Genomic DNA, 22,619 nt, shown 5'->3' on the forward strand with positions numbered 1-22,619 from the left:
ATACCACAGCACACCTTCAGGGGTCTAATGGAGTCCATGCCTCGACGGGTCAGGGCTGTTTTGGCAGCCAAAGGGACTGGAAGGTGGTCATAATGTTATGCCTGATCAGGGGATACACTGTACTGTCTATATATATTAATACTTATATATAAGTGCTGTCAAATCGATTAATCACGATTAATCGCATATCTTAACATAAAAGTTAGTTTATATATATGTGTGTAGATACGTATATACTGTTTTAGTTTGTGTCGTGGGAATGTCCAAGCAGTTGCTCATACCAGAGAGAAAGACTGAATTCATCTGTGGGAGGTGGTCAGAGGCATAGCTGTTTTTTCAGTAATGACAGCTAAGTAATCATATTTGACATTCAATTACAGTAATGTGTGGGAGGTAATAGCTGTACAGAAGAACAGCTTCTGGCCTGCCAATAAATGTCAACATGCGGTCTCTAGTGTGCAGATGGTGAAGCAGAATCACACGGAAGCAACTGTCCAATAATGAGCCACATCAGCTGATATGCCATTAAGAATAACAAGAGTTAATCCAGCTTCTGATGCGGTCAGATTCTACAAATCCTGATTGAGCTCTGCCAAATCATACAGGTTTGATATCCACCTCTAGTTCACTGGGAAGTTGTTACATCACCTCAGAGTGGGGTCAGTAAAGTTCTCCTTTTTTAAGGAAATAACATCTATTCAGTAAGGATGCATTACATTCATTAAGTGACAGTAAATAAATTTATGTTACATATTTCAACTATTACTTTCTATTAATCAAAGAATCCTGAAAAATATCATGCTTTCCACAAAATGGAGCACATATGTTTTTTTAACATTAATAATATTAAGAAATGTTCCTTGAAATCAACATATTTCTAATGATTTCAAAGGTGACACTGAAGACTGGAGTAATGATACATTAATTACTAATAATTCAGCTATGAATTGTATGACGGTATTGTATTTTAAAGGAGTCTTTCATATACAGCTGCCTATGATTGAGAGACGAGACAACAAGAAAAATTGCATGTTAAAAGGACATTTTCTACATGGCAGATAAAGAGTTTCGCTTGAAACTAAATTATTAAAGCATTTTTACCAAACTGGTAGTGAATTAGAAGCTTGCCCCACTCTATCCTACTGTTACATGACCTTGTATGAATTATGTTTCCCCACATATTTGACAAATTTTCCTTCTGTGCTGTTTTTTCCCCCATCTGCGCTGGAGCAACCACAGAAGTGTGTGGACACAATTTTGGTACACATTAATAAAATAACAGAAGACGTTCATAAATCACAAACACTTATTGATTTTATTTGGCTATACAATCCTTGAGAACAGATGAAAGGCAACATACCAAATAAAGAAATGAAACATTTTTTAAAATGAAATGATGATGGTGTAAATCAATCATTTTGGTCTGACTTTCTGCTGAAGGCTGGACAATTCCAGCTTCCTGCTGCAGAATCTAAAAACGTCAATAAATGCAAAGAGTGAAATTTAACACAAAAAAAATTCTCTCATATTAAATGTAATCAAATGTTTGTAATTAAAACATGTATTAAATCCCCATCAATAGACATGATCTTTTTCCACATTCCTAAAAGATCAGCAAATAAGTGGATGTGATAGTCACTGCCTCGTATGATTTTCCTCGCAATGCATTTTATTAGGAGGCATTAAAGCATGCATCAGCATACTGTCATCAAACCAAAGCTGCATTCCACTGGTTATCTCATGGATCTATATAGACATGTGACAGGCATGATAGACAAACCGGCAGCCCAAAATGGCTGTAAAAAAAAAAACTTTCAGTGACTGATGCTTGACTCTCTATTAAAACACTGTCCGGTGAACGCATGACATTTTGCCTTATTCAACAAAAGTCATTTGTCCACGCATCCACCCAATCACAGGAGAGGGGAAGACTGGGAAGAGAGTATGAAAGCCTGGATGGGAATAAAGTGCTCACACTGGTGGAGGTAGGGGGGGGGGGGGTAGCACACTACAACACTCACTCTTCCGCTGGGAGTTTGTATCCTCGTAAATCTCAATCCTCACTGTCCTGGAGTGTGAGAGTGTGTCTGTACACAGGAGAGTCAGAGACACAGAGATTTGCGCACAATCTGCTTAGCTAGTCGATTGAACTGCTCTCTGTCCTCACGCCACATCTTAGAGGCGTCCACGTTTGCTCCGCTCTCATCATTGGGCTCTGTAGGGGCAAATATATGATTATTTACAATCAATTGAGGATAGGCAATGTTGAGATGTAAATTATAAAAGGTATTAAAACATTTAAAATCCATTATTTACATAGATGGAGGATTATCACAGGAGTGTACCTTAACGCACTGTCATTCCAGTATCCTAGTAAACACAGTCTGTTATGGCTTGAAACAACGCATGTGTACAGTCTAGGTATAGTGGATCCATGCATTAGGTCTTAAAGTGACAGCAGCCAAATATTTCTGTTGCTGTCTGTTTTAAATGTTAATCAAACAAAAAAGGATAAGAAAATCTGCTCTTGACTGAATAACTTGAAACTTTAAATGTTGATTAATTTGTATTAATTTATACAGTGAAGAATATGCAGTGCCTCTACCTGAAAACTACTGTTACTTGCTTTTAATGTTTGAAATGTATATAAGTTAGGCTAGTAGTTTAGTAGTTTAAAGGGGCTATATGCGTTTTTTCTGAAATTTAAACTCGCGACTGACACCTGTGGCCAAAAAACAGAACTGCTCTTATTTTCTGCTCGCTCTCGCAGCGGTGGTGACTTCACATCCGCAGACAGCGCGGGAAAAAAACGACCCGCCAGAAAATAGGAAAAATAGGATACAGGCTTATAGGTGCACCCACTGTGAGCGGACAAGGTGTCAGTATGCTCATCAGGAGATGTTTGAGTCATAAATGGTAAAATAAAAAGGTTATTGTTACGTTTATTTTGGGGAAAAAGTTGCATATAGCCCCTTTAAGCTGTGGTATCGGAATTGTATATTTTTACTAGTATCTAAAATGTTGTCATAACTGGCTATTTTTGCAAATTCAGTTTAATGGCCGGTAAAGAATTATGATTAAATTAATTGCATGCGTTAACGTTGACAGCACTAATATTAAAAAATAAGTCCTTAACGTGTGAGATGGTGGTCCAGTGGGTTAAACCATGGAACTGATATGCAGAAGGTTGCTGGTTTGATCCCAGTGGTCACCACCAATGTGTCCTTGAGCAAGGCACTTTACTCCATGTTGCTCCAGGGGGATTGTCCCTGTAATCAGGGCACTGTAAGTCGCTTTGGATAAAAGCGTCTGCCAAATGCATAAATGTAAATGTGTTAAAATAATTGTATGCAATTATGCAAATAAATTACAGAAGTACGTGAAGCTGCGTCATTAACGTAATTTTCGTCACGCAGTTAGATGATCTTCGAAGTCGGGAGTTTATCACAATCACACTGAGCATCTACAGCGCCTGTAACCCTGGTAGGAGGAAATATGCATTCTAACTCTTTAACCCGATTCTGCTTCAGTTTGTGATAAGGCGTTTTTAGTGAATTGTTCGTTCCAGTGTGCTTTGCTTTAAAACACAAGCTCTGTCGTATTCTGTGATTGCTTCTGAAGAGCGCAATTTTGGTGACGTACCGGAGTCGCAAGTAAGCCCGTGAGTGTCTGATGCAACAAACCGTGTGCGCGCGCTCGATCACTGATCGCATGCTGCATTCATGTACAGACACAAAGTACATTCACGTTGTTTCCACACACACTCAGGAAGGATAGTGTTTGATTTGTCATGTGTATGTTGTTGTGATTAGTAATCGTAGGTTTATGCAGTTGATTTAGGAGTTTTTTGGCGTCTCCGTTTTGTCCTGTATCGCAGTTTGACATCTAAAATGTAAACAATCTTGTTGTTGTTGCTCTGTACACACACACTTTGAATTCTGTAAAGTTTCTTTATGTAATGTTTTTTTTCATGGGTGCTCAGGTGTGTATAAATTTATTATATAATAGAAGTATATGGACTCCTTATATTTGGTGTCTCCAATGATCCTTGAAGCTTGCAGAAAAAACACCGTTCAATCTGATTGTTTACTTTGAATATAGAAAATTATGACAAAATGAATGTGTTTAATGTTATAAATGGTGTATGATTAATTTCACGATAAGAGTGCGATTAATTGCACAACAAAGCTGCAATTAATCGCGATTCAATTTTTTTTTTCTATTGACAGCCCAAATATATATTCTTGATTTCTCAAGATCCACTTTTAGGCAAGAAGAATCAAGACGACACAACTTTGAAAAAGTTTATTCATCATCATTAAGTGAATGGTTACTGACCGGCAAGCATGCTGACCACAGACAGCAGGATCTTCTCCACGCTCTGCACGGGACTCCACCTCTCAGCACTGCTCTCATAGCCCATGGGATCATCACCGGGTGCGTGCAGGATTGAGATACACACACGTCCATCTGGATAGACTGCAGAAAACCAAGTGATGAAGTTATGTTATGAGATTTCTCTTGCCATTTGTCCTCTAGACATCTTTACGGTCTTCATTGCCGGTTGGCTAAACACATTTGAATAAACTTTCGACTTGATTATATCTGCATTTTTGTCGGTGACTCTTATGTTCCAGTTGAAACAAACTGACTGTAACTTTGTGGTTCATTTCACTGCATTTCATACCACAGAATGAACCATTCTCCCAATTAATTGGAAAAAAGGCTGTAAAAAGAGTTGAGATGGCAATTACGAACAGATGTCAGGCCAGGGCCCTCAAATGATCAAAAGAACATAGATTAATCTGTTAAAATTGTCTAGCACAAGTAAAGATGAGATTATTAACCCTGGATCAGGCCTGAATGAAACCACCCCCGCACTCCACGGTATCAGCCACCCAACAGCCTGGCTGATGTTATCTCCTCTGTCTCCCCACAGCTGAGGACAGTGATCAGAATCTGAGCCGTCCAGCTCTGATAACCGCCTCCAGAGCCCCGGCACCATCAGAGGACTGCAGGCTGGTCTGCTGCTATCTGTGGCCTGCAGGAAGACCTTTATCTGGGCCCACTTCCCTGTCCACACATCCACCAGCAGGACCAGAGGAAATGCCCTAACCATAAAGAAACTTTAGGCCTCAGATCCTGTAGGTCAGTCTACGCTCTTTACGTCTGCGGACTGTAAGTGCATTAGAAAAGTGTTTCTCAAACCTGCTCCTGGAGGCTTCCCCAACACTGTAAATCATAAAAATCTGATAGTTTTGACTGTTTGTATATGCATATGAAAAACATAAAATATATGAAATAACTGATCCATATATACTGCCGCATTTATTTGATTAAAAATACAGTAAAAAAAAAAAGTAAAATTGTGAAATTATAAAAAATGTAAAATGTTTTCTATTTGAATTTTTATTTTTTTATTCAGCATCATTACTCCGGTCTTCAGTGTCACATGATCTTTCAGAAATCATTCTAATATGCTGATTTGCTGCTCAAGAAACATTCTTATCATCACAATCTTACAATTCTTATTATCAATGTTGAAAACAGTTGTGCTGCTTAATATTTTTGTGGAAACCCTGATACATTGCTAATATTGTGTTGGTCCACCTTTTGTTGCCCAAACAGCCCTGATCCGTCGAGGCATGTACTCCACTACTCCACTAGACCCCTGAAGGTATGCTGTGGTATCTGGTACCAAGATGTTAGCAGCAGATCTTTTAAGTCCTGTAAGTTGCGAGGTGGGGCCTCCATGGATCGGACTCATTTCCACAGATGCTCGATTGGATTGAGATCTGGGGAATTCGGAGGACAAGTCAACACCTCAAAATCATTGTTGTGCTTCTCAAACCATTCCTGAACCATTTTTGCTTTGTGGCGGGGCGCATTATCCTGCTGACAGAGACCACAGCCACCTGGAAATACTGTTTCCATGAAAGGGTGTACATGGTCTGCAACAATGCTTAGGTAGGTGGTACGTGTCAAAGTAACATCCAAATGGATGGCAGGACCCAAGGTTTCCCAGCAGAAAATTGCCCAAAGCATCACACTGCCACAAAGATGAAGTTCACAAGGTGAATGCATACCTTGACGCTAGGGGTCAAACAACTCAAAATCAAGTCAGGAATCTTAGTGTGATTTTGGAGTCAGACCTGAGTTTCAGTAGTCATGTAAAAGCAATAACTAAATAAACTTACCATCATCTCAAATATTGCAAGAATTAGATGCTTTGTTTCCAGCCAATACTTTCATCACCAGTAGGGTGGACTATTGTAATATTGTAATATGACCATATCACACCAGTCCTCTGGTCTTTACACTGGCTTCCAGTTACATTTATGATAGATTTTAAAGTATTATTACTGGTATATAAATCACTTAATGGTCTAAGACCTCAATACAATGCAGATTTACTCATAGAACATAAACCTAACAGATCACTCAGATCATTAGGATCACATTAGCTAGACATACCAAGTGTTCACTCAAAGCAAGGAGTCTGCTTTTAGATATTATGCCTATATCGTTTACTCTTTTAATTCTGTTTATAATATTTTGTGATTATTTTAATTCCCTTCTCTGTGTAAAGCACTTTGAATTACCATAGTGTATGAAATGTGCCATATAAATTGCCTTGCCTTGCCTCATGTGTTCCCCGGGTAAGAGACACACCTGGCCATCCACGTGTTGTAAAAGAAAACGTGATTCATCAGACCAGGCCCCCTTCTTCCACTTCTCCATAGCCCAGTTCTGATGCTCACGTGCCCACTGTTGCCGCTTTTGGCGGTGGACAGGGGTCAGCATAGGCACTGACTGGTCTGCGGCTATGCAGCCCCAGACGCAACAAACTGCGATGCACTGTGTATTCTGACACCTTTCTATCAGAACCAGCATTAACTTCTTGAGCAATTTGAGCTACAGTAGCTCGTCTGTTTGATCGGACCACACGGGCCAGCCTTCACTCTAGGGCTGTGCAATTAATCGAATTTCGATTTCGATTTTGCCTCCCAACGATCACCAAAATAGTACAATCGAGAAAAAACGATTATTTTGCCTTGCGTTCTGAATGAAACGCGCACGCGCTCATCCGCCCCTCCCGAAGCCATAAACTTTCTCAGATCGGGAGTCTCGTGTGCATATCATCCGCTGGAATTTAAAAACTCGGCGCGAGTAAAGATGGCAGAAGGAGGGCAGTTACAGCAGCGTTTGGTGAGCAAAAAAGGCAAAACCAACTCCGTTGTCTGGGAACAGTTTGGCTTCGAGGAATCAGACCACCACGAATTTGTTTAACCACTTGAAAATTAAACAGAGTGACCTATGACAATCTAATAAAGAAACAAAAACTGACGAGAGCAGGGGTGCCGTGTAAACGTCCTTTTTTCCCCTTATATTTCTCAAATAATTCTCTCTTTGAAAACTTTGTTCAATGTATGCGAGTGCTGCCGTATGTTTGAATATGACCAGTCGTTTTCACCGTCATCACCCGGGTTTAGTGCCAGAAGACGCGAATGAGAAGCCGCGCGCGCTGTGAGGAAATGTGTCTCTGTGCGCTCATCCGAGAGCGCGCACACGTCTCTCAGCGCGCAAATATTGAGTTCTCTTTCAAGTCTTGCTCTTGAACGGACAAACTCACACAAAACGTATGTCAACATGTCCATCTTGATGAGTATCCTAGCAGACATAGTCTGTATATGCCTTAAGTGAACTTTATACAGTCGATAAAGACGACGCATATCCGATCCGGATTGAATAGCTTTTGTAAGTTTAATAGGATTCATCTTTAATTTATGCACTCAAATATGCAATGTTATTTTACATTTGAGACATTTCTGTACCTGAAAACTAATGTTAGACGTACCTGAAAAGCATATCTAGCCGAACCATATTGTTGATCTTATTTATTTGTGATTATCATTTTTACGTGAATGCTTTTATACTTTGATTTGAATATGTTATATTATTTATTTTAATAGTTAAAAAAGTACAACAAATGTTACAATTTCAATTGAATTGTTGAAAGGTGTATTTTTAATAAATACAACACATTCCCAAAGTCATGTGAAATAATCGTGTTACATAATCGTGATTTCAATATTGACCAAAATAATCGTGATTATGATTTTTTCCATAATCGAGCAGCCCTACTTCACTCCCCAAGAGCATCAATGAGCCTTGGCTGGTCTGCCATGACCCTGTCGCTGGTTCACCACTGATCCTTCCTTGGACCACTTTTGATAGATACTGACCACTGCAGACCGGGAACACCCCACAAGAGCTGCAGTTTTGGAGATGCTCTAACCCAGTCGTCTAGCCATCACAATTTGGCCTTTGTCAAACTCGCTCAAATCCTTACGCTTGCCCATTTTTCCTGCTTCTAACACATCAACTTAGAGGACAAAGGCTGCGTCCGAAACCTGCAAAATACTGCCTTCAGAGGACACATGTCAAGGAAGGAAGGCATCAAGGCACATCCGAATCTAATGTTAGCTTCACTTCCTCTCTCCTGAGATATCGATTTTCGAAGGCAGCATTTATGCATCCTTTAATATCCCACAATCCTGTGCTTTTACATTCTGTGACAGTTGAGCTGGGGAAAAAAAGATGGTGTCTGAAAGTTACGTTTGCTTGTCAGTTCGTGTGTAAACATTTTCCACTTCTGATGTCATTTCTGGCGAGAAATTACTAATGTAGTAATTAAATTAGGGATGAACCGAATCCAGGCGCGCGAGCCTCCTGCCCTCTCCGTTGTGTTGTTCTTTGAAACGACAGAGGACGACTCGGGGTAATTTTTCTATAAACTATCAGGAAACGAGAAGAACATACGCGACAATGTTTACTTTAGTAAACTTGACCAAAACCACACTACAAAAAGCCTCAAACAAGGCTTCAGATGGCACTGATGTCCCGGGAATACAGAGATAACACCTTGCTAGAGTGGCCAGCCTCGGGAAGCACCTTTCATTTGCTTTCCACCAGTCAGGAGCTTGTACTACTGCTGTATTTTTCTGTCGAAATGGTCCCACACAGTAAGCTTTTCCATTGCTTCCTTTTGCGAGATATATCTGGTTTGTGGTTGCACATGTCGATGCGCTCCGTGAGTGAACAAATAACACTTTACAGCATATTTTTCTTAACCATCCATTAAAAAACAAAAACAAAAAAGCGTTAAAAACATTTAAACCATTTAACTGGTTGTATTAATCGGTCAAAGTTCTTACTTTAGGTTAACGGTTAAATGGTCAATAGCATCCCTGCACTGTTGTGGATGTTGTTTACTTCATTAATGTGTTACTGTGCTAATGGACTGAGGATGGGAGAAGGATTCGGTATTCAGTTTCGGATTTGGCCGAATCTTAACCAGTGGATTCGGTATTCGGCCGAACCCCAAAAATCTGGATTCGGTGCATCCCAGAATTAAATATTTGTTTAGTTCTCACCAAAGAACTAAACAAATATTTCCCACCTCTCTCTATTTTGCTGTAGATCATTAAACGGTTACACTGCCTAGGAAGTCTGTCCGAAATTAGTTTGTGAGGTGCCTTCATGCTCAAACGTTACCTTGCAAGTGGTCATAATGTTATTCCTGATCAGTGTATGTTAGAAGTGAAACATGCTCCAGATTTAAATCAAGGCTAATGAAAACACTGTATTGTGAATATTGATTACAGTATATAATAATACTAAAATGTTGTAATAAATAACTGTAACATAAAACGTAATTACACTGAAGCAATCTAACATCCATGCATTTTTGAGTCACCAAACCCCTCGTAAAATGTCTGAATGATGAATGTGTAGTCCAGAATAAAGTCCACTCACTGTTTGGATGAAACATGTCACAGGTGAACCTCATCTTGGGGGGGCTGAGGGGGTAGTCTGAGGGGAAACTAAGGATGGCAGGGAACACACCACCCTCAAAACACGTGTCCTCTGGTCCCCTGAAATAAGAAAACAAGAAAAGATTTTTTAAACGCTGAAAAATATCCAGACTAACAGGACTGCCATTTATTCATTTTTAACATTTAATGCATTGGTCTAAAGCGCTGTGGTGCAACAGAGCTAATAAAGAAACAATGAAATGAAGCATTCCAGTTGTAACCCCTCGACCCCCCTAAGCAGAAGCTATAATGTCTGGATGTCTGGATAAGCTATTACTGTATTGCCCACAAATCCTTCGCATACAGTCGTTTTATTACGATTTTTAAAGCACATTTACACAGGCATCTTTTCAGAGTGGTTCCCTCCACAATTCATTTTTCAGAATATAATAAAAGCATCAGGAATTAGATGAATCTAAAGAGTGCGCAGAGGAAGTCTCTCCGGAAAAAAAAATACGCACATGACTTATATACACAGTATGTGTCTAAATACATTTTTGGGTTGAGGACAAACAATATTCCAAATGGTTGTTTGTGAGAATCCCTTAAGTGAAAACATTTACCATCTCCAGCATAAAATTCATACATAAACATCAAAAATAAAACAATTGAAAAAGCTGCACACTTTATCTTCACAAACAATCATAAAAAGCACAATCATGAAATCACACAGCACCATAAATCACAAATTCATCCACCACTCCTGACAGCATTGGCAGAACTTCATGGAATCATTCTCAAAGGCCCATTTAACATGCAAATCTCTTTGTTTACTTACCATATCCTGCTGTCTATCAAATACTGTTTCTATGGGCAGATATTGATCGGTAATCATGATGAGGAGCGCATCAAACGAACGCAGTTCCGTATCTGTGGAACAGCTGTCGGGGAGTTGCTAGGGACACGGTTCCTTATTTTGCTTGGCACTTCGTTTCACTTAAAAACCTTATCGGTCAAAACCACTGATCTAACCACCAGTTTGGTTTACCGGAGGACACATTGTTTGGTCTTATCCAAAATCCAAATCAGTTATCATCACTTAATGTTCCCATTTAGTGTCTAAATGCTAGTGAATACGCAGCGGTGCATGCTTTGACTGCATAGTGGCTCGGGGGGAAAACGTCACAGAAATTGACATAATTGAGTTAACTTTATTGTCCGTAAAGGCAATTCTTTGAGCAGACAGCAGTATACATACATGTACGTACGGAAACACAATACACATTAAATAACACATATTTAAAATAGATAATTTAAAAACATGATTGCAGCAGGTGTGAAGGAATTTTTATATCTATTTGATTTGCACAAAGGGAGTTTAATGGCGTTTTCACACCTGAAAGGTCCGAACCGTAGTTCATGTTTTGATACATTTTATACATTCGGTTAGTTTTGGTTTGGTTTCATATTGCAATTATGCGAGCGCACTAAAGAACTTTACATGACACACTTGTGTCCTGTCATCATCATCTATGTGGGCTGCATCTGGACATTGATTGGTTTGTAAACGGACGTGCGTCTGACGCCAGCGTCTTTGACAAGAATGAATGAATGGACGGACACATATCGTTGCCACTATCGAACAGTGCGCATTATTTGACTATTTTCTTTTCGTTACGTTTAAAAGTGGACATTTTAAGCTTAATATACACATATTTCTAATTTTTGTGAGACAAGTAGCCTGGTTTATTTGAGACGCGCTCCAGTTCATGTGCAAAGCATGTGATCGCTCCCGCGATTATTGTCTGCTATTGACCATTTGCTTCTTATTTATTAAATCCAGTCAATTATCTGATTAAACATTGATTAAAATTAAGATACAATTTATACGAAACAAAATTCACATTAAAGAAAGGCTTTCTAAGCAAAATCATACAAAATTTCTTTCAAAATCATTTCGGACCTTCTGTCTTCTGACATATTGCGCATCTTTTCACTTTTCATAATCAATGTAGCCTAGATTGAATTTAAAAATAACATTATAATATTTAAACATAAACAGGAACTTCCTGTAAATGGTCTGAAAGTCCGAACCATACAGAAAATGCTTTCACACTAGAAACGAACAGAACCTTTGTTCAGTTTGATCCGGACCGAGACTACGTCTTTTCGTCGGACCAAATTTCGTCTGTTTGGTCCGGACCGTGGTACGGGGGAGGTTTCACACCTGTAATTTTGATTCGGACCAAACTGAAAAGTCAGAAAATCCGGACCAAACAAGGTAGGTGTGAAAAAAATTAATTAAAAAAATTAAATAAAAATAAAAATCGCCCTAAATCTTGTAAAATGTCAAAAATTCAAATTCAAAAAAGGGTGTTCTATTCGATTATAGACTGTCGATAGGTATAACATAAAATATAAGTTGTTTATTTGCAGGTAAGAGTGGTTATTTTTCCATGATCCTATTTTTTTGAGAATTTTCGGATATTGCATTAAATAAAAACGCTAGATGGAAACACCAAGATGCACATCAATTCTAAAAATGCACATAAAAACGCAAGCACGCAATTTAGGCGGATACATTTTTTTATCTGATAAGACGACGTATACATAAACTACAATGGAAACACATTTACCAAATTAATCCCTTGATGCCTGAGGATGTGATTGGTTAACTGGACTAACCAGTGGACCAATCGCATTGCACAGCATCTCAAATGTTGGTTTGACCATTCTGAAATGCCTGAGCCAAAGTCTGTCATCAAAATGGTTGGGTATAATGACTTGAGACCTCCCAGAACTGGCTCACATGATTGCGTTCCCAAACACCAGTGGCCTGTTGCACAAAGCTGGTTTTAGTTGCTACCCAGGTAAGTTTGAGATTAGTTTAAGCAAATTCTGTTTTTTCGGGCTCAAGAAGCGGGATTGGTTTTAACAGTGTTCATCACCATACAGGGAGTGCAGAATTATTAGGCACGTTGATTTTCTGATCATATTTTTTTTCCAGGCACATTTGACCAATTCCAAACCACAGTAATCCTAATAACTACTATTGATTTAGTATTTAATAATGTATAAGTGATATATAATTGTTCATGAAGGCTGGAAATGAAAATCACCTTATATTCAGGTGTGCAGAATTATTAGGCATGTTTTCTTTTACAGATAAATTGAGCCAAAAAAGAGATTTAACTCAGACTGAAAAGTCAAAAAGTATTAAATGCCCATGAGAAGGATGCAATACTAATGCAATACTAGACATTGCAGTTAAGGCATGACCATTGGACAGTGAAATGCCCATTGGGTCAGCAGGATCTGACAAAAACAGGTGGTGAAGAAAAGACACCTGTTAACTGCAAAAGAATTAAGAATTAAGGTGAACAATTAAGGGTGAAACCATCAGGAACCCTTTAGTCTCCAGCGCCACCATTTTCCAGAGCTGCAACCTACCTGGAGTCTCCAGAAGTGCAAGGTGTCAGGATCTCAGAGACTTCAGTTAGGTAAAGAATCCTAAAAGTGTTGTAAAATACATTAAGAAGGTTTTTTTATAGGCTTTATGGACAGATAGGTTGAGAGTGACTCTTGAAGGACCAGCATCACATCCTCTAGTACCACTGTTTGAAGAATTCATCTTCCAGAATCTGGCAGTACGTTTTGGGAGTTCATTTTTAGTCCATCTCTGCAAAACGGACTTCAGAATGGACTAAAATGAACTCCCAAAACATACTGCCAGATTCTGGAAGATGAATTCTTCAAACAGTGGAGCTAGAGGATGTGGTGCTGGTCCTTCAAGAGTCACTCTCAACCTATCTGTCCATAAAGCCTATAAAAAAACCTTCTTCATGTATTTTACAACACTTTTAGGATTCTTTACCTAACTGAAGTCTCTGAGATCCTGACACCTCGCACTTCTGGAGACTCCAGGTAGGTTGCAGCTCTGGAAAATGGTGGCGCTGGAGACTAAAGGGTTCCTGATGGTTTCACCCTTAATTCTTCACCTTAATTCTTAATTCTTTTGCAGTTAACAGGTGTCTTTTCTTCACCACCTGTTTTTGTCAGATCCTGCTGACCCAACGGGCATTTCACTGTCCAATGGTCATGCCTTAACTGCAATGTCTAGTATTGCATTAGTATTGCATCCTTCTCATGGGCATTTAATACTTTTTGACTTTTCAGTCTGAGTTAAATCTCTTTTTTGGCTCAATTTATCTGTAAAAGAAAACATGCCTAATAATTCTGCACACCTGAATATAAGGTGATTTTCATTTCCAGCCTTCATGAACAATTATATATCACTTATACATTATTAAATACTAAATCAATAGTAGTTATTAGGATTACTGTGGTTTGGAATTGGTCAAATGTGCCTGGAAAAAAAATATGATCAGAAAATCAATGTGCCTAATAATTCTGCACTCCCTGTATGGTGATGAACACTGTTAAAACCAATCCCGCTTCTTGAGCCCGAAAAAACAGAATTTGCTTAAACTAATCTCAAACTTACCTGGGTAGCAACTAAAACCAGCTTTGTGCAACAGGCCACTGGTGTTTGGGAACGCAATCATGTGAGCCAGTTCTGGGAGGTCTCAAGTCATTATACCCAACCATTTTGATGACAGACTTTGGCTCAGGCATTTCAGAATGGTCAAACCAACATTTGAGATGCTGTGCAATGCGATTGGTCCACTGGTTAGTCCAGTTAACCAATCACATCCTCAGGCATCAAGGGATTAATTTGGTAAATGTGTTTCCATTGTAGTTTATGTATACGTCGTCTTATCAGATAAAAAAATGTATCCGCCTAAATTGCGTGCTTGCGTTTTTATGTGCATTTTTAGAATTGATGTGCATCTTGGTGTTTCCATCTAGCGTTTTTATTTAATGCAATATCCGAAAATTCTCAAAAAAATAGGATCATGGAAAAATAACCACTCTTACCTGCAAATAAACAACTTATATTTTATGTTATACCTATCGACAGTCTATAATCGAATAGAACACCCTTTTTTGAATTTGAATTTTTGAGACATTCTGGGGTCGGAGAAGAACCCCGGAAAATGTGACCGTCTGTTGCGCGAGAGAACCATGGAGAGAACACTGGCAGCAGGGTTGCCAGGTTTTCACATCAAAACCCACCCATTCGTTACTCAAAACTAGCCCAAAACAAGCCCAATCGCGTTTCGGGGAGGTTCTACGGTAAACATCTCGTTCGGGGGGTTAAATATGTGTGTTTTTTGCAGGGCTGCCTGCTAAAATTCTCATTCCCGGGGCTAAATATCACATAGTTGGGATCGCTTCAACCCGCGGACATGAGACACAGCCCGCGGCAACAGTGTAGAAGTAGCCCAATTCCGCGGAAAAAAACGGGACTTGGCAACACTGACTGGCAGTGTGAAAGCTCCCGCTCTCCACGCGCACAGCTCCTGCTCTGCCACCGTGCGCAGTGTGAAACCGGCATTACAGAGCAAACAAAGCACAGTTTTATTCGGCTTCTGTTTAAAGTACTCCCACACTTTTGAATGTCGCGGTCTGGCTTTATATGATAATTTTCACTATCCCCGGGAGCAGAAGCTGCCATTATTCTAGATCTTCTGTTCCATTCTAGAACGTAAATAATGTGCCGCCGACGCATTTCACGCACGTCGACGTATTTTCGTAGTCGTTGCAGCCCTAAAACGGACACTGTGATCAGGGTTGCCAGATGCCAGCAGGGTTTTCCAGCCCAAAACTTCGCCAAAAACCGTCCAAAACCTGCCCAATTTTTTTTGGCTTGTTTCTCGTTTAAATACATTGAAATCATTAACAAGCTCTAAAATGACCCATTTATCGACTTGCCTATCCGATTTCAGAAACAACATTCAATGAAATGAACGCAATGGTCCGTGTACTTTTGCGGCCATTTTTCGTTTTAACCATGGAAACAAAAAACAAAAACGGAATGTTTGTTGTATTTTTAAATACTATGTTGAATAACAAAATTTAAATCAATACGTAGGCTATACACAAATTCCATGCACACAAAATAAAAACTTATTTTTGGATTTTTTTAAATTACGTTTTGCATTTTTATACACTAAAAACAAACAGATTCATATAAAAAATGTCAATTTACAAATGTTCTTTTGTAAAATTATTTCCAGGTAAAGATAGGATCAGTCAAATGAAACACAAACTTACAAATAATGATTACAAATTAAAAAACGATCGGTTGTTGTCAAACGATGACAACAATACATTTGGAAAACAAAATACAGCCATTTCTGCTTTTTTTCTTTTAAACAAAAAAACAAGCTGCACCCTTTTTTAAATTTCATCTTTCATTCCGACATAGAATAATGAATGAACAAAAAAGTACACGGACCTTCTATGCTGTCTGTAGTCATTCTATTGATTCCAGAAGAAAAGGCACCGCTGTGGGCACTTTTAGAATCTGTGTAGGCTTATTGACGCAAAAACGCTAGAAAATAAATTGAGCATATTTACACATAAAAAAAAAAAAAAGAAGTTATAAATGACTTATATTATTTTTAATAAAATAATAATAAGGTATTAGGAAAATTACCTTGTATCTGCTAATTCTTTTAATCAGTGTTAAAATAAAAAAAAATGAAGAAACCGCGTTTCCATATTTTATTTCTGGTTTAAAAAAGGAAAACGGAATGGACGCAATAGCGTCCTCAGTCTGACCATTATACTATTAAACTATAAGCTTATGTTACGAATAATGCGATCAACTTAGGCGATCAAGGAGTCTGTTTATGGTCAATAAAAGTCGCTTGGAACAAAAGCAGCCGAACATGAAAACATTGAGTGGATATATGGACATACAAAATAACCCACTTTAACATTTAAATTATTTCAAATAGCCACATAAAACATGCATATTCATGAATAACATTACATGAAAATCGTTGAACATATTATTTATAGAACGTGTCAGTGCGCTCTTTGCAGAAGCAGAACGCTGGAGCATGGCCATCTCTACACAAAAAAATATTTTCATACGCTAAATATAATAGCAAACTTGAGTTTAACACCTGTGATTTTGAACAGTTAGGCCTAATATCATAAAGCTATAGCCTTTATTCCACGAACCGATATGAGCTGAAGGTAGTGGGAGGGAGTGTCTGTTGTGAGTTTACGCCAGGGCACGTCAGCCAGCCCAGAGCTGTAGTTAGTGTATGTATGTGTGTGTGTGTGTGTGTGTGTGTGTGTGTGTGTGTGTGTGAGACTGCTGCCTGCTTAACAGAGGGTCGCAGGAAGAAGGATCTGAAGTGCCGGTATCTCGGCTACAAAAAACCCGCCGAACTGATCCAAAACCAGCCCAATTTTTATCCACCCGCCCAAACCCATTTTTGCCCGCAAAATAGATTGCGAAACCGCCCAATTGGGCGGGAAACCGCCCAATTGGGCGGGAAACCGCCCAATATGGCAACCCTGACTGTGATTGGCTGTTTGCCACACGTGTCACACTTTCAGGTGCATGCACTTCAGAGTTAATAGCAAACTCTGGATTAAACCTGAGTTGACAGAGATATACCAAGCTTTGAGAGACCGTTGAACTTGATCTAAACCAGGTTGGATTTCTCTCTATTTGTTAACTCTGAAACTCAGAGTTTGTTCAGCTAGCTTCATGCAACAGGCCTCATGGTGGCATTTATTGCGTTTCGTCTGCGCACAGTAAGAGCCACAGTGGCTTCCCTGATTGCACCAACTTTAATTTTTCTTACAGATATCTTGCGGCAGTTTCCTAGGAAGTGACGATTTCTTTCTCTTGAACACATGATGAAAACAGATTAAAAACACAAAGAGAAAACTCCAGAATCTCTGAAACCACTTGTTCTGATTGAGTTTATTTCTATAAATGTAATATTTTTCCATGTTATGATTCTGCGAGTAAATTTTCTCATGCTTATTCTACGAACAGACATAAACAGCATCTCAATTTTTCAGCTGCTGAGGACAGGTGTGCTATTACTTTTCTGAATAATGGGACGTTTTTGCCAGTTCATTATGTCGTCTGCTGCTTTAAAGGCCCAATGAAGTGCCTTGAAGCGCACAGGATGTAATTTCCACTGAAACAAGAAGACAGTGTGGGACATATCGGACAGTTCCTCCCCTTTTTTTTAAATAGCCAATAGTGTTTCGTTTATAACACAGCTCGGCCAGAGCCATTGAGCTCGGCAAAGCCGCATTTGGCAGCCACAGTCTAATAGATTCCCCTTTTAGATCTAATATTAAAGCTACAATATGTATTTGTTCGCCGCTAGGGGTAGCTAAACTCTTTAAAACAATAACAAAGACAGATTGATGACGCAGTGAATGAGCGTGGAATCATGGAACTTGTCGTCATACCGATGGATCTATTAAGGTTAATGAATGAGTGAATGCATTCATGTTTTTTAAAGGGGTCATGAATTGATAAATCAACTTTCCCTTGAGCTTTTGATGTATAAAAGGTCAAGGTAATATGAGAATATCCTGTAAGTTTCAGATGCTGAAAACTTCCTTGTTAGTCAAAGAAAAGCTTTTATTGACACCAGACCCAGCAAACGAAGGATCTCAGAATGTACCAGGCTGTGACGTCAGAGTCAGTGTAGTGAAACACCCCTCAACAGAAGAAGAACAAAGCCTGATTCTGTAGCCCCGCCCACCGACTCGTGGAGGTAAACCGGATCGAACTTCCAAGCAATAGACATGCTGCATAAGCTTCATTCGGATTCTAATACTATGAATGCATAGATGAACTTTATTTTTTATGAATATCCAGCTCACGTGGGTAAGATATTGCGTGTTCCTTGTTCCTTCACTATGGATTCATTTGTAAACAAGAGACTGGATTTGCAGACAGGATGAGATTACTCATTCATTATTGAGTAGTAAAAAAGGTTTTTTTTATATGTGATAGTATTGCATTGTTACAGATCGTTTGATATCTATTGATTATGTGTACGTGTCTAACTGAACATAACTTAGCACGCTGTCACATTTATGGGCCAGGGCTCGCAAAGCCCAACGTCCCGGGGCTATGTGTTTTCCAGACGGGCTACCAAGTGCGTTGTTCACTCGATATTTGAAGGAAAAATACAATAGCGGAAGTTTTGATCATGCTTTGATTTGTCTGACTCTGCAGTGAGGCCTGTGTGTGCGTGCGTGCTGCACGGTTCGCGGTTATATCCACCGATCGGGCGGGCCAAGTAATAAAAAATAACATTCCAATTAATTGCGGGTGGATGAGAGAGAAATCATTGTGTTTGTTTAATAAAGGCATATTGCGAGCCCTGTGGGACGAATCATCATTCCGGTTGCCGTTTCCCCACACACTTTCAAAACAATCCCTCATGTGTACTCACGGGGGAGCCAATCACTCATTATAATATGCAAAGCTTATCCAATCATAGCAGTGGGCGTTTACTTCCAAGTCTTCAGTGCGGCACGCCCATAAAAATTGAGCATTCCATGAGAGAGGCTCAAAATCAGGATAGAAAATAGCCTATTACTTACGTCATAAGTTGACCTCAGACAACAGTATAATAATTTTTTTTTAAAAGCCAGTTCATGACCCCTTTAACATGACTGTGGAATGAAGCAGGGCGCGATTACTAATAAGAGACAGATATCAGCGCTGCATGCGCGAGTCCCGGGGGATATAAAGAAATGCGGACATTTGCTGAAGTACTTTTCATACAGGTCAGTTTATTTGACTAAATAAAATTGTAAGGAAACACAATGCTGTTTCACTTGGTCTACACCATATAGACTGCATTTGAGTGTGTTGAAAGTTATAACGTTATTCTGTCTGTTAGTTTGTTGGCTGTATGAGACTAGCAGTAAGCAATATCACCATTATACTGATGATATTCTAAAATTTCATCGTGTTGAGCTATATAACATTGATTTATTTTATGTACATTTGCTCACCTGTCTAATAAAGCACATGCAAGAACGGCATCTCTGTCAAGTCGAAGTTTGTTGCGAAGCTCTCGCCATCTCGAAAATGGCACGTAGGTACAGTACTTGTCCTCTTTTGATTTCTCATTTAGTTCCAAAGTCTGCTTGCCATGGTCCATAATGTTTGAGCGAAACTACATCAGCGTGCCGCTAGACATTACGCAGTTGTCCACGTCTGTTGCCATGGTTTCTATGGCAGTAAAAGCGTAAACCGAGGGAAATGCAAATATGACGGCATTGACAGGCGACTCCCTCACACATCCCGGTTCTTTGGTTAAAGATCGCAATTTTCTCACGATTTACAAATAGTTGGAATTATTTGGGATATTGTAAGTACTAAGAACAAAATATATTACACTGGCCTAGAGGTTTTTGGATATTTTACTGCAAAAATCCTAGATATTGCACCTTTAAACTGTTACTAATGCAAAACAGTGAACTTAATCACACTGAGGATGTGTAGTTTGAAATGTAATTTATGTTGGTGCATGTTATATCATCTACTCGTCAGTGCTGTTTCTAATGCAGAGTCAATCTAACCGTTTCCCCTCCATATTTGCCTTAAAATATAGGTCACGATCAGTTTATTTATTTATCACATTTAGAAACACCTAGTGTTTGCCAAAGTGCTGTAAATCTACAAACAGAAAAATCCACACAAAAAAAAACATTCAAACACAATAAAACACACAAAGATGCATTTCATTCAAAAGCCAAGGAATACAGATAAGTCTTCAAGCAGGATTTAAAAAAAAAAAAAAGAAGGGAAGGCGCAGATCTAATGGTATGCTATTCCTAAATCTTAGTCCGGCTACAGAAAAAGCCCGATCCCCCTTAAATGTCAAGCGAGAGCGAGGTATATGCAGGAAAAGTTTGTAAGAAAATCTGACAGAGCGGGAGTATTGCTGAAAACAGAGAAATATCGCATTCTGTGAAGGATTTTCAAATAGGTCAGAGTCCGATTTGTTTTGTGGTCTGCGGAGACTCATGTGTATGATCCACTCTTGACCAGAGCAGACTGTGTGCACGCTAATGCGAAACCAGACTTAATTTGACCCAATAGAGAGCATATTTACACTGTATGAATCGTGCCCTATCCCCTATATAGTGCTAATACTAATTGTGTGAACAAATAACCGATTTCAGCTGCAGCTTCAGCATCTATTTATAGAGTAGGGGGGCGGGACGCTTCAGATTCTAGAGAGCATTTGATTGGATGGATAATCTGATGAGAAGCTGAAGTGCAAAATCGTTGATCCATATTGGCGGAAGAGAGAAACTGTACGTTTTGAATGCTTATATCTTCTAAATGTGAATTTGGAGCACACCAGCTTATAGACAACAGTAAGACTAACATATTCATACTAAAATGATTTCATGGGGACTTTAAATGCTTGAGCTCAGGAAGGATTCTGACTGGCTGTCGATGTTCATATCATTCACATCAGCTTATTAAGAATAATAAAAGTTGTGTTGTATTGAACAAGTGAGATTAAGGTATGGCGTATTGGCCCTCTCTGCTGGGTCACACTAGACATGACAGAGTTTAGTCAGAACTGAAACAGTCACTAAAATTTCAAGAAACATTTTCTCACCCACACTGAGCAAAATAACCACAAAAAAAACTAAACAAAAAAAAAACTAAACACTAAACAAAATAATACTTACATAATCAGAGCCTCCCATTCGAAGAAATTCTCCTCATTTACAGGACCTGTAGCGATGAAATAAGTGTCATTAATCACTTATCTTATAATATAGATAAATCAATAGATTATTTAAGTTATATTATAAGATTCTAAGTACGCTATAGTAAAAAACAAAAAAACAGGTCAATGGAGCAGTTCAGAAACTGCCCTATTTTTTACCTGCCACAATCCCCTCTGGAGGGTTGAGAGTAAGTTCTGGAAGAAAGAAAAGAGTTGAGAACAATTATCTGTATGCATTTAAATATGCTGAACAGTAAATAAATATATATAACTTAATAAGAAATCATCATCACACAGTTTACTTCAGTGACAGCACAGCACTATAGATTACAGAAATTAAGAGAAATGAGTTTCGAGTCTGTTTCTTTTTATTCAGTGCGACTGCTGTTGATTTCTGTTGCCTTAAATCGTGTTAATAATTCATACTGTCAGCATAAGTTAGCGAAGTTCTGGAAGTATCTGTGTCTTTTTGAGGGGACAACAACAGCTGCCAAACTGTTGCAATCAAAACATCGTAAAAATCCACATTTCACAATCACTAGCACTGCACTACATTTGAAATATAATTGGCATTAAGTGACTTACGTTTGTATTCGGCCATTAGTCTTTTTAAAGCTGTACCAGCCATTTTACAGCCTGGTCTAGAAAGTTGTTTTGGCACGAAGGATGACGACAACTGACACGATGAAAAGTCTTGTTCTTCCGGGACAAAAGCGAGCAAAGAATTTCGCATGTGGAAGATTTTCCACTCGACCTTCACTTCCGCATGACGTCAAGCGGCCCTAAACGTCATCTCTCCACTGAAATAACGGGTCAAATTTTTTTTTATTTCCTTAAAAAGGAAAAAGGAACACCCCAAAACTTTCTTAATTACTTGCTGTAAATGTTGATGAACCCAATAGATATAGTTATTTATTCATGTATCTCTTTCAATGATGTAGTGTTTGGATTTATTGTGTTTGTATCATTACAATGATACTGTTTTGTTGTTTGAAGAGGCATAAGAGGCATAAAAAACTACTTTATTTTAAGAATGTATTTATTTCGCTTTAGAAAAAAAAACAGCATGAAGATTGGATGTTTATTAATTATTTACTAGCCTACTACTACTTTAGCTCAAAGCTCTGTGCACCCGTTATTA

At 38.8% G+C, this 22,619-nt stretch overlaps 1 protein-coding gene across 2 annotated transcripts; it reads right to left on the reverse strand.

Moving 5' to 3' along the window:
• Nucleotides 1–1,291: 1,291 nt before the first annotated feature.
• ube2g2 (ubiquitin-conjugating enzyme E2G 2) lies at nt 1,292–22,176 on the reverse strand. Of its 2 annotated transcripts, XR_013818324.1 has the most exons (7): nt 22,064–22,168; nt 21,638–21,673; nt 21,438–21,483; nt 9,820–9,938; nt 4,339–4,479; nt 2,022–2,215; nt 1,293–1,471 (listed from the first exon to the last, which is right to left on the reverse strand). XR_013818324.1 is itself a non-coding variant. In XM_079841097.1 (6 exons), the coding sequence occupies exons 1-6, from the start codon at nt 22,104–22,106 to the stop codon at nt 2,103–2,105; spliced, it is 498 nt and encodes a 165-aa protein (XP_079697223.1). In that variant the 5' UTR covers nt 22,107–22,176; the 3' UTR covers nt 1,292–2,102. The 2 variants fall into 2 exon arrangements, 1 of the variants encoding a protein (XP_079697223.1); XM_079841097.1 differs by having other exon boundaries at nt 1,292–2,215; nt 22,064–22,176.
• Nucleotides 22,177–22,619: the final 443 nt, after the last annotated feature.

The sequence above is a fragment of the Gobio gobio genome (genome assembly GCF_949357685.1).
Source record: "Gobio gobio genome assembly, chromosome: 17".
NCBI classification, from domain to species: Eukaryota; Metazoa; Chordata; class Actinopteri; order Cypriniformes; family Gobionidae; genus Gobio; species Gobio gobio.

Bases quoted from the DNA above. Each gene is read 5' to 3' on its own strand.
- ube2g2 (XM_079841097.1), bottom strand. From the start codon at position 22,106: ATGGCTGGTACAGCTTTAAAAAGACTAATGGCCGAATACAAAC. The intron at 4,480-9,819 runs GTGAGTGGACTT...GGTTTTCTGCAG, and splicing joins TGACATGTTTCATCCAAACA to TCTATCCAGATGGACGTGTG. The intron at 2,216-4,338 runs GTCAGTAACCAT...TTGCCCCTACAG, and splicing joins TGTGGTCAGCATGCTTGCCG to AGCCCAATGATGAGAGCGGA.